The sequence below is a fragment of the Saimiri boliviensis genome, chromosome 14 (genome assembly GCF_048565385.1).
Source record: "Saimiri boliviensis isolate mSaiBol1 chromosome 14, mSaiBol1.pri, whole genome shotgun sequence".
Lineage (NCBI taxonomy): Eukaryota > Metazoa > Chordata > Mammalia > Primates > Cebidae > Saimiri > Saimiri boliviensis.
In genome coordinates this window covers 22,492,791-22,505,676 of record NC_133462.1, presented here as the reverse complement: position 1 = coordinate 22,505,676, position 12,886 = coordinate 22,492,791, and the positions used below count along the sequence as shown (strand labels likewise).

At 46.0% G+C, this 12,886-nt stretch overlaps 1 protein-coding gene across 4 annotated transcripts in view; it reads right to left on the bottom strand.

Moving 5' to 3' along the window:
- The window catches only part of CEP89 (centrosomal protein 89), an 82,655-nt gene that overhangs the window by 28,193 nt on the left and 41,576 nt on the right, over nt 1-12,886 (bottom strand). For all 4 annotated transcript variants that reach the window (XR_012513882.1, XM_074386595.1, XM_010347870.3 and 1 more), the window contains 3 exons: nt 12,064-12,167; nt 6,967-7,082; nt 3,539-3,719 (listed from right to left, as the gene is read on the bottom strand). Coding sequence is in view for 3 of the 4 variants with exons in the window: in XM_074386595.1 (XP_074242696.1) it covers nt 3,539-3,719; nt 6,967-7,082; nt 12,064-12,167 (401 nt within the window). In the remaining variant the exon portion in view is untranslated. The remainder of the gene's footprint in view (nt 1-3,538; nt 3,720-6,966; nt 7,083-12,063; nt 12,168-12,886) is intronic.

The following is a 12,886-nucleotide window of genomic DNA, read 5'->3' as shown; positions in this document are numbered from 1 at the left end:
GGTGTGACTGCCAGTCTGCCCCAAAGCCAGCTGACAGCTCACCAGGAACATGAGCTTGTACCATTTCCCACGTCACTGCTCCTGCCATGCAGGGCTGCCAGTGAGCAGAGGAAGCAAGACAAAATGCCCATTACCTGCCTGGCTTTCCAGCAGGGTTCGCGAAAAGAACACATAGGCACCACGCCTTGATGCTCCCCCGCACCCCACAGGTTCAACGGAGCCCTTTTATCCTTATACAAAAGTCTTGTCCTCACGACCTTACTTTTGCCTAAGGCACAACCCTTTCCCAAACTGCTCCCAGATACTCCCCAGTGTGAGCGCTGGTTCAGCAGCTGCTTTGCTGACTCATCAGTACATATTCTGCATGCGGCCTGGCTCTATTATGATGCCAGCAGCGGAAGGGGCTTCCTAATGGAGGCTGTCGGAGGGCCCTTCTGCCCTCTTGAGCCTCACTCCAACGTGTCCTCAGCTTCCTTCACGTCTGCAGTAGCCAAAGCAAAAACACTGTGTTTCCTATTCCTCATTTTGTCTGTTTTTCCACTAGGTCTTTGTGAAATCCACAGTCCAGCTCTGATGAATTCCTGTCCCTCTTCCATGTGATAAATTCTCTCTCCAAACACCGCCCCTTCTATGGGAGAGCCCAGTAGGGTCACACCCCTGGCTCCATCCTCCTTATTCCTGTACCCCGGACCCACCTATCAGCTCTGAGCCCAAAGTCCCTCAGCCAAAGCTGCCATAAAGGCTTTCCTCCCAAGTCAGTGCATTCCGAGCCACTAAAGTCTTTATTTAATTTCTACTGAAAAAAGATTTGGTGACATCTTTGTTATTTTAAAATGGTCATCTCTCCCCCTGGCCTTCACCATGAGTGACTTCCTTTTAAACTTTTTATATCTTCTTTACTTACATCTAGGGGGCTATCAGAACACAATCGTGTGTCACTTAACAATGGGGATACGTTCTGAGAAACTCATCATTACGTGATGCCATCATTGTGTGAGCACCACAGACTGTACTCACACAAAGCCACACGGCACAGCCTACCACACACATAGGCTAGATGGTGGAGCTGTTTGCTCATAGGCTACAAACCTGCACAGCATGTTACTGTACTGAACGCTGAAGGCAAGCATAAATCAATGGTAACTATTTGTGTATATAAACATATCTAAACAGAAAAAGTACAGTCAGAATACAATAGAAAGGATAAAAATGGAGCCAAGCACAGCGGCTCACGCCTGTAATACCAGAACTTTGGGAGGCCAAGGTGGGTGGATCAGTTGAGGTCAGGAGTTCAAGATCAGCCTGGCCAACACGGCAAAACCCCATCTCTACTAAAAATATGAAAATTAGCTGGGCGTGGTGGCGCACTCCTATAATCCCAGCAACTCAGGTGGCTGAGGCACAAGAATTGCTTGAACCCAGAAAGCAGAGGTTGTAGTGAGCCGAGATTGTGCCACTGCTCTACTCCAGCCCCTGGGTGACAGGGTGACACAGTGAGGCTGTATCTCCACCCCACCCCCCCCACACACAAAGATAAAAATGGTTCACCTGTACAGGGCACTTACCATGAATGGAGCTTGCAGGACTGGAAGGAAGTTGCTCTGGGTGAGTGAGTGAGCAGTGAGTGAATGTGAAGGCCTCAGACATCTCTGTAAACTCCCGTAGACTAAATACCGTAAGCTACACTTAACTATTTTTAAAATTTTTCTTTCTTCAATAATACATTAATTTTAGTTTGTTATAACTTTTTACTTTATAAACTTTTAAATTTAACTTTTTGACTTTTTTATAATAGCTTAAAACACTTTGAGCTGTACAAAAATATTTTGTATTTTTATACTGTTATTCTTAAGCTTTTTTCTATTAAAAAATGTTTTTAAACTTTCTAAGACTTTTTTGTTTCTTTTTTTTAATGAAGAACAAATGCACATAGGAGCCTATGCCTTCAGAGGGGCAGGATCATCAGTGTTACTGTCCTCCACCTCCGTGTCTCAACCCACTGGAAAGTCTTCAGGGGCAGTAACACGCATGGAGCTTTCACCTCCTGTGGTAACAATGCCTGCTTCTGGACACCTCCTGAGGGACCCGCCTGAGCCTGTTTTACATTAACTTCATTCTTTTATAAGTAGAAGTACACTCTAAAATAATTTTTAAAAGTAGGGTAAATATTTAAAAAAATTTAAAAAAGTAAATAGTAAAAATAAATAAATAAATTTTTTAAAGTAGGGTAAATACGGCCAGGCGTGGTGGCTCACACCTGTAATCCCAGCACTTTGGGAGGCCAAGGCAGGTGGATCATGAGATCAGGAGTTCGTTATCAGCATAACCAACATGGTGAAACCCTGTCTCTACTAAAAATACCAAAAAAAAAAAAAAAAAAAAGTAGCTGGGCATGGTGGCACATGCCTATAATCCCAGCTACCTGGGAGGCTGAGACAGGAGAATTGCTTGAACCCAGGAGACAGAGGCTGTTGTAAGCCGAGATGGCGCCATTGCACTCCAGCCTAGGCAACAAGAGTGAGACTCCATCTCAAAAAAAAAAAAAAAAAGTAGGGTAAATACATAAACCAGTAACACAGTCATTTATTATCATTATCAAGGACTGTGTACCGTACATAACTGCATGTGCTAGACTTTCATAGGACTGGCAGTGCAGGTTTATACCAGCATCATTACAAACACGTGAGTCATGCATTGAGCTATGATGTTACAATGGCTATGGCATCACCAAGTGACAGGAATATTTTGGCCCCATTATACTTGTGTGGGACCACTGTCGTATACGTCATCCACTGTTGACTGAAGCATTGTTTCATGTATATTTATGTAGTTATGACACAACCACAAAACACGTTGGCTGCAGGAATACATGTCTGAGAAAAATAAAATGATAAAGATGACCATGATTTCAAAAATATTTCCTTCTTTTACTGCAACAGAAAAGCACACACCTGGCCCAACGTGGTGGCTCAAGCCTGGAATCCCAGCACTTTGGAAGGCCAAGGTGAGTCAACTGCTTGAGCCCAGTTCAAGATCAGCCTCGGCAACATGGTGAAACCCCATCTCTACTAAAAATACAAAAATTAGCTGAGTGTGGTGGCAGGTGCCTGTAGTCCCATTTACTCAGGAGGCTGAGGCAGAAGAATCACTTGAACCCGGGAGGCAGAGGTTGCAGTGAGCTGAGATCACACCACTGCACTCCATCCTGGTGACGGAGTGAGGCTCCGTCTAAAAAAAGAGTCCCATTTTCACTTTCAGACGCCTGTGCCACTATGCTGTGCATGACCATAGGTGAAGAAACCCAGAAAGGACTCAGCAACCTCTCTCCATTCTGCCTCTAACCACAGGCAGAATGCCTCAAAAAGTCACTAAATCAGCTGGGCATAGTGGCTCATGCCTGTAATCCCAACACTTTGAGAAGCTGAGGTGGACAGATCACTTGAGTCCAGGAGTTTGTGACCAGCCTGGACAACATAGCAAGACTCTGTCTCAATAAAAAAAAAATAAAAATAAAAAAGACAAAACATTAAATCCTTACCTTTTTAATTCATTTACAATTGATTTATGAACTTCCACTGCGATTTTGCCATCTGAGTGTGTTTTGAGTTCTCGGCATTTGGTACGTAAAATCTCCAACTGTTCCCTGTTCTCTGCCAGCTCCTTTTCCTGGTCCTGGGTTTTCCCCTCCAGGAGCATTAGCTGTTTAGTCACTTTAGAAACTGAAAAACAAAAGAGCAGGATACAAACTTGGCACAGAAGGCTTCACAAAACACAATTACTGGCTATTAGGAAATACTAATGAGAGTCAGCTGATAAAAATGACCCGTTGAAGATCTTCCGGAGTTTTATAAATTAATAAAGGCCTTCTCTTTAGAAATTACTGTCCCTACTGAGCATGGCGACTCACACCTGTAACCCCAGCCCGTTGGGAGGCTGAGGGGGTCAGCAGTCCACAACCAGCCTGGGTAACATAGTGAGACCTCTCATCTCTACATAAAAATTTAAAAACTAGCAGGGCATGATGGCATGTGCCTGTGGTCCCAGATACCCGGGACGCTGAGGCAGAAGGACTGCTTGAGCCCAGGAGATCAAGACTGCACTGAGCCACATCTGTGCCAACTGCACTCCAGCCTGGATGACACAGCGAGACCTCGTCCCCAAAAACAAAAACCTCCGAAGAAATTACTATCTCTATATTAAGCACTCACTAAATATGATTTTAAAAATAAGATCCACTGTAATATTTAACAAAACATGATTCCAGTCTTCAAGGAACTGCCCTTCCTGAGACTGCAGCCTTAAATCACACACACGTGTGCATGCATAGTCCTGAAAGCTGCAAGATTTTCAAGATCTTTAAGGACATCAAACATGGCCAAACTAAAAACCAGATTTATTATTTTCCTTCCTTTTCCTCATTGAATTTTTTATTTTATGTCCTGTATCTAAAGTAGTCGTAAATATTTTCATCCTATGTTACACGGTTGTATGTAGTAAGACATTTCTTGGGCGTCTGTTGACACCAGCACTTAGAGGTATTAGAACATAAAACTGTACATCTCTCTACTCTATGAAAATATCTAATTGGGGTCTGAGCGCAGTGGCTCATGCCTGTAATCCTAGCACTCTGGGAGGCTGAGGTGGGTGGATCACATGGGGTCGGGAGTTCAAGACCGGCCTGGCCAACATGGTGAAACACCCTTTACTAAAAATACAAAAATTAGCTGGGCATGGTGGTGCGTGCCTGTAATCCCAGCTACCCAGGAGGCTGAGGCAGGAGAATCACTGGAATCCGGGAGCCGAGATCGTGCCACTGCACTCCTGTCTGGGCAACAGAGTGAGACTCTGTCTCAAAGAAAGAAGAAAATATCTAATCGGTCAAAGAGGATATCTAAATGGCTGTTTCTGGGCAACGGAAAAAGAGCATAGACAACTCACTGAATGATACAGGTCAAAAGGTTTCCCTGCCCCGTGTGACCAGAAATCCTCATCTCTGTTCAGATCTGGTAGGTTAAAGAAAATGAAGCTCAGTAAATAGGAAATTTATGTCATCTCCAACCCCTAAAACAAAGATAGGAGGGCCCACAACTGTTTCCCCTCTCCCACTCGACAATGTGAGAGTAAAGGCAAATACTCCTGGGCCACGCAGCTCTCAGGGGAAGTCAGGTGCAGGAAACTCCTGTGTACCTCTCTGAGATGCTGCCATCTTTAAACATGACCTGGTTCTAAGAAACACAGGAAGTGCTAGCCCAGTAACTGCAGCCACAGCAGGGCCTTGTCATGGACCTGCCACAGCATGGAAGGGGCTGCCATTCCATAAGCAGCTGGAGAGGGGAAACCCTCCATCTGCTTATCTGAGTGCCACGGCCTCATGCCAGACGGCTGGTGTTTCAGCTTCCCAGCCTGTGCCATTCTTCACCAGGAAAGGAAAAAAGTAAAGCAAAGGGAAAAAAACGCCACTGCATTCTGTACTCATAAACTGTGGTTTTAGGCCGGGTGCAGTGGTTCATGCCTGTAATCCCAGCACTTTGGGAGGCAAAGGTGGACGGATCATCTAAGGTCAGGAGTTCAAGACCAGCCTGGCTAACATGGTGAAACCCTGTTTCAAATAAAATAAATTGTGGTTTTAAAGCAGAAGCAATGACTCTTAGCCTGGCCCCCTTACAGCTGTGCACTGTCACAGACTGTGAGGTTCCCAGGGGTTGGGGGAGTGCGTGGGAAGAGCCGGGAAGAGGGACACTCTCGGAAGGTGTCTGACGGTGATCGAACCTGCACAGGTTTCGTCTCCCATGCCTGCAAGCTCTGAAGGAAGGAAAGACATAGGGGAACTGTTTAGAAAGTGAACGGTTCTGGCCGGGCGCAGTGGCTCAAGCCTGTAATCCCAGCACTTTGGGAGGCCGAGGCGGGCAGATCACAAGGTCAAGAGATCGAGACCATCCTGGTCAATATGGTGAAAGCCCGTCTCTACTAAAAATACAAAAAATTAGCTGGGCATGGTGGCGCGTGCCTGTAATCCCAGCTACTCAGGAGGCTGAAGCAGGAGAATTGCCTGAACCCAGGAGGCAGAGATTGCGGTGAGCCAAGATCGTGCCATTGCACTCCAGCCTGGGTAACAAGAGTGAAACTCTGCCTCAAAAAAAAAAAAAGAAAGTGAACGGTTCTGCTGATTTACGATTTACTCATCCAACAAATATCTGGGAAGAGACCCTGTGTTATTTCAGATGTGGGTAACAAGAGTGAAACTCTGCCTCAAAAAAAAAAAAAAAAAAAAAAAAGAAAGTGAACGGTTCTGCTGATTTACGATTTACTCATCCAACAAATATCTGGGAAGAGACCCTGTGTTATTTCAGATGTTTACCTCTCGTGGTCTTTCCCATTTCTAAGGTACTATTTTACCCTAAAACCAGCTCTGCTGAGTCTAGCACTATCACCTACAAGTGATTTACAAACTCATAGGATGATTAGAGACAGTGTAGTTTAAGAAAGCAATCTAGGCCGGGCGCGGTGGCTCAAGCCTGTAATCCCAGCACTTTGGGAGGCCGAGGCGGGTGGATCACGAGGTCGAGAGATCGAGACCATCCTGGTCAACATGGTGAAACCCCGTCTCTACTAAAAGTGCAAAAAATTAGCTGGGCATGGTGGCACGTGCCTGTAATCCCAGCTACTCAGGAGGCTGAGGCAGGAGAATTGCCTGAGCCCAGGAGGCGGAGGTTGCGGTGAGCCGAGATCGCGCCATTGCACTCCAGCCTGGGTAACAAGGGCGAAACTCCGTCTCAAAAAAAAAAAAAAAAAAAAAAAAAAGAAAGCAATCTATGCATTGAGGGTAATGACTTGGAAAGGTTTAAACAGTCGCATTTCAGTAAAGAATGTAAAACATGAAGGGGACCCCAGCAGGAGGGAGGTAACAGGGTAAGATGACAATAGTGACATCAGCGTGTGGCAAGCGCTCAGCCGGAAAGACCTCACCTTCTTGGAGGTGCTCCTGGTGGCTGTCCTTAGCCTTCCTTTGCTGAATCTCCAACTGCTCCAGCAACAATTTGTTTTCCTCTAAAACCAGTTTTGCTTGAGTCTGAAGCTGCCGCCTGCAATTGATTTACAAGATGAACTACTGTGATTCAGGTGCTGAATGGCTACAGAGACACTCTGGAATCTAAAAGGAAGCCATGGGTACTTTATAGGTCATGAATATCAAGCCATGTCTTCATGTTAAACATATTAACACAGCAACAAACCCTGCCATTTGCAGTAAGCTGGAGGAGGCCAGCCATGAGGTCTGAATTACAGACTGCTTCAGAAACACTCTTAGATGTCAAATTTCAAACACGTACAAAAGTAAAGAGAATAGAGTAGGAGACTCCCACGTGCACAATACCCAGCTTGAGCAGTCACTAAATGGCTGATGAGGTTTCATCTGTATAAACCTCTAATCCTGCCACTCACTATATTATTTTGAAGCCCATATGGCATATGTTTAAAGCATTTAGAAAGTTCCCATTTTAATTGTAAAATACTCCTCCATAATCAGCAGCATATTTGCAAAAAAAAAAAATATATTACTCTTAGCAGGCTTTGAAATGGTTTCCTTCCTCTCAGCAAGAGCAAACCCTCTCCTTCCAGCACAATGTAAATCCCAGCCCAGCTCAGCCCTCCAGATCACAAATTCTGATTAGAACGAGCTGAAGGGACCTTAGAAATCACCTAGTTAAATGCTGACCACCCAAAGTACACTGGGTGGTAAGTTTACTTAGTAAGCAATAGACAATCTCGATTTGCACTTAAAACCCTAAAGGTGAAATGGAGGAAGGAAAGAGATCAGATGAAAGGAGTCGGGCTTTAACACTGGTGTGGCCCCAACCATGGCTGTGCACTGGCTCCTGGGCACTGTGGGGGTGCCTCTTGCCTGCTACTGGCACCCATGGAGTAGGTTGCCATGTTGTCGGGAAGGGCCTCACCCCAAACTGGTCTGTGCCAGCCTCCTCACTCCCACCACAAACTGGGCAGCTCCACGATGGTCTGTTTTATGTTTCAGACTTACTTATTTTGAGATAGGTTCTCACTCTGTCGCCCAGGCTGGACTGCAGTGGTGAGATCTTGGGCCACTGCAATCTCTGCCTCAGCTTCCTGAGTATCTGGGATTATGGGCATGCACCACCACACCAAGCTCATTTTTGTATTAATTTTTTTGGGTAGAGACAGGGTTTCACCATGTTGGCCAGCCTAGTCTCAAACTCCTGACCTCAGGTGATCCTCCTGCCTTGGCCTCCCAAAGTGTTGGAATTGTGTGAGCCACCATGCCTGGCTGCATTTTGGACTAATTTATAAGACTTCTTTATTTGTTCATTCATTCATTTGTTCATTTATTTCCTGCTCCCTCCCTTCATTCATTTTGTTTTTTATTTTTTAGAAACAGGGTCTTGCTCTGTCACCCAGGTCATGCTCGGTCATCCAAGCACCATCACAGCTCACTGGAGCCTTGAATTCCTGGGCTTAATCAATCCTGCGTCAGCCTTCTGAATAGCTAGGTGCATGCCATCACGCCCAGCTAATTTTTTTTTTTTTTTTGAGACAAGGTCTTGTTCTGTCACCTAGGCTGGTCACAGCGGTGTGATCATAGCTTACTGCAGCCCCAAACTCCTGGCCTCAAGTGATCCATCTTGGCCCCCCAAAGAGTTAGGGTTACAGGGATGAGCCACCCAGCCTGGCCCATTTCTTTTTTAAATTAAAGGGATCCCCCATTCCTAAAAAAAAGTTCAAAATCTCAGATTTGGGTTAACACTCCCTCTTATTTTATTTATTATTATTACTTTTTTGAGACAGAGTCTTGCTCTGCTGCCCAGGCTGGAGTACAGTGGCACGATGTTAGCTCACTGCAGCCTCTGCCTCCTAGGTTCAAGTGATTCTCCTTCCTCAGCCTCCTGAATAGCTGGGATCATAGGCATGCGCCACCATGCCCAGCTAATTTTTTTTATTTTTAGTAGAGACTGGGTTTCACCATGTTGTCCAGGCTGGTCTCAAACTCTTGGCCTCAACTGATCCTCCTGCCTTGGCCTCCCAAAGTGCTGGGATTACAGGCATGAGCCACTGTGCCCAGCCACCCTCCTATTTTATAGAGAAAGAAACAGACCCATTAGGCCTGAGGTTACCCACTGATTCAGGGGAAGTTAGGGAAAGAAATACAAAATTTAGTTGCAGCCCAGAAGTTCATTGAGAAATTACTGGCAACCAAGCAGAAAGCGTCTGCTGGGCCAGATGCAGTGGCTCACACCTATAATCCCAGCACTTTGGGAGGCCGAGGTGGGCAGCTCACCTGAGGTCAGGAGTTGGAGATCAGCCTGTCTAACACGGTGAAACCTTGTCTCTACTAAAAATACAAAAAATAAAAAATAAAAAAAAATTAGCCAAGTGTGGTGATGGGGGCCTGTAATCCCAGCTACTCGGGAGGCTGAGGCATGAGAATCACTTGAACCAGGGAGGCGGAGGTTGCTGTGAGTTGAGATCATGCCTCTGCCCTCCAGCCTGGGTGGCAGAGCAAGACTCTGTCTCAAAAAAAAAAAAAAAAGCAAGCATCTGCTGAAGGATGAAGTCCGTGTACCGAGTGCCACGTGCAGGTTTAGCAGCCATGCACGTGTGCAGGTACCGAAAGCAGTGAGGAGCTCTGCCCACCAAGTGTGATGCTCCAGCTGGAGGGCAGTGAATTCAAAGGAAGGCGCTGGTGGCCAGGGAGGCCCCGAGCAAGCCTGACGCTCTCCCCATGCCGGTGTGGGCCATCACACTTGAGCAGAGGGCAGACTTCAATCCCAGCAAATGCAGGACTGGAGAACACTGCAGGGCTGTGGATTTGAAAGCAGGGCCTGTCTTTCTTTCCTTTGTTTAATTGTTTTCATTTTAAGGAAATGCAGACAAGTTGGATGTGTAGCTACATACAAGGCTAGGGAAGGAATCTGGGGTTCTGGAATCTCACAAGGTCTCTTGAGCCCCAGCCTGGCTAAGCTGCTTCCCAGGGCACTGTTCAAGGATGGCACGAGGGGAGACACACTAGGAACCCTGGCGGAAGGAAATCCAAGCTCAGGATTTGGAGGTCACAGAGCACCAAGACCCAGGAGTTGCCCGGGTCAGGCCCACCTGACACATCGGTGACCACAAAATCAGGGAGAACCAATAGTAAGAGTGCTGTTGACTCAACTCTAGATTTCTAAACATCACATCTAGAAAATACTTCATTTTTCCCAGTGATGTTAAGACATTAGAAAACACTAAATATAACATACCTATTCAAAGCGAGTAGTTTTGGTTTTCTTCGTCCTGCCTAGATACTGCTTTTAACCTTTTAAAGACACGTACTTTCTCTAATTCAGTTAACAGGCATTTGCTGTTGCTGTCCTAGATGCGGGGCCACACACACAAATAAACAGGACATTGGTTCTTGCCCTTGAGGAGTTCACAAAGGAGAAGAGGGAGGCAGATGTGGAGGCAGACAGGACAGGCAGGCGCAGTGTGGCAGGTACCAGGACCAGGGCATGTGTTTAGGGCCACATCAGAACTAGAGACAAGGGGCTGGGCACTGTGGTTTACACCTGTCATCCCCAGCACTTTGGGAGGCCAAGACGGGAGGACCACTTGAGCCTAGGAGTTCAAGATCAGTCTGGGAAACAGTGAGACCCTGTCTCTACAAAAAAAAATTTAAAAAATTGGCTGGGCATGGTTGTGCATGGACCTGTAGTCCCAGCTACTTGGGATGCTGAGGTGGGAGGATGGCTTGAGCCCAGAAGGTTGAGGCTATAGTGAGCTATGACTGAGCCACTGCACTCCAGCCTGGGCAATAGAGTGAGACCCTAACTCTAAAAAACATCAGAAACAGAGACACAGAGTGCGGTGGCTCACGCCTGTTAATTCCAGCACTTTGGGAGGCCAAGGCGGGCAGACCACTTGAGATCTGGAGTCCGAGACCAGCCTGGCTAAAATGATGAAATCCGTCTCTACTAAAACTACAAAAATTAGCCAGGCGTGGTGGCATGTGCCTAAAGTCCCAGCTACTTGGGAGGCTCAGGCAGGAGAATCGCTTGAATCCAGAAGGTGGAGGTTGTCATGAGCCAAGATCATGCCATTGTTGCATTCCAGCCTGGGCAACACAGCAGGACTCTGTCTCAAAACGAGAAAGGAAGGGGGGAGGGAGAGAGAGAGTGACACAAGGGAGCAGTAATGGCCCTCCTGAAGGCAGTGCTATAGACAAGGCACCATTTCAGCAGGACCCTAGAGGGTAAGGAGTGCAGAAGAGGCTTTTGAGGAAGGACAAGTTGGAAGTGGGGCAACCTCAGCTGTCAGGGCATCTGCCAGGGCAGGATGAATGGAAGCTAGTCATCCAGGCTTCATCCTGAGCTTTCTGTTCTCAAACCCTGGGAGCTATCACTGGGGCCTAAGAAGGGATGAGACTGTCCAGGTCTGAGATGGGAAAATCACCCTAGAAAAATACCATCTCAGAAAATAAAAAGCAGAAAGCAACTCTATTTCAGGTTTGAGAACCTACTTAGAATTTTAAAAGTCATCTTGAAAATATAAGTTTATCTTGAAAATGTAAGTTTAGAGACGGGCGCGGTGGCTCAAGCCTGTAATCCCAGCACTTTGGGAGGCTGAGGCAGGTGGATCACGAGGTCGAGAGATCGAGACCATCCTGGTCAACATGGTGAAACCCCGTCTCTACTAAAAATACAAAAAATTAGCTGGGCATGGTGGCGCGTGCCTGTAATCCCAGCTACTCAGGAGGCTGAGGCAGGAGAATTGCCTGAACCCAGGAGGTGGAGGTTGCGGTGAGCTGAGATCACGCCATTGCACTCCAGCCTGGGTAACAAGAGCGAAACTCCGTCTCAAAAAAAAAAAAAAAAAGAAAGAAAATGTAAGTTTAGAATAATTTATTAGGGTTTTACTGTATCTTATGAATTTCTTAGAAACTCTCCTTTAAAATATTGTAGTTAAAAATGTAATTATGTATTTCGTAATTTTATAACGTATTTTCCTATTATCACGTTTTTTAAATTAGCAAAAGAGCAGAAACACCACGCCACTTGCCATTCCTCAGTGGTAACAGGACTACGCTTATTTAACTCCTGGTGCAATTCTTCATTTTCTTTCACCACTTCCTGGACTCGCATCCTAAACATTCTCATTTCCTCCTGAAATAAAATATACGTAAATTACAACACACACATACACACACATCTCCATTTCTCCATTCTGGTGCTGTTCTGTGGCTAAAATCAAACGGTAACAAGCCTTTAGCAAGGTCTCACAACAGGCCAGCCTCCGACTCTCGGTACTGGCACAGGCGGTGCCTGCTCTCACGGAGCTTACGGTCTAGTGAGAAAGCACCAGTACAAAATGTAAGGCTGAGTATAAGAGGCAAAGCACCCGGGCTTCCAAGGACTCGATTCCTCATTTGATAACGTTGTTCTGCCACTGCCGAATACTGACATAAAAGGCAGAGGTGCCCATCAACACTGTCATTTTTCCTTTGTTTAAAGACTCAGGAAAAATGGGAGGTTTTTAATGTAAAAAAATAAGAACGTTTCATCCTTAATTAAAGCTAGATTTGGTGGGAAAGGGGTTAGTTAGTGTGGGAGTTGGAGGAAGCTCTTATTTATTTATTTATTTTTGTTTTGAGACAGGGTCTCGCTCTGTCTCCCAGGCTACACTGCAGTGATGCAATCATACCTCACGGCAGCCTCAACCTCCTAGGGCTCAAGCACTTCTCCCAGCTTAGCTTCCCAAGTACCTGGGACCAAAGTTGTGTGCCACCACGCCCAGCTGATTTTTGTATTTTTTGTGTGCCACCGTGTCAGGGTAATTTAAATTATTTTTTAAGGACCCTCCCAGCTCAGCATCCCAGAACAAC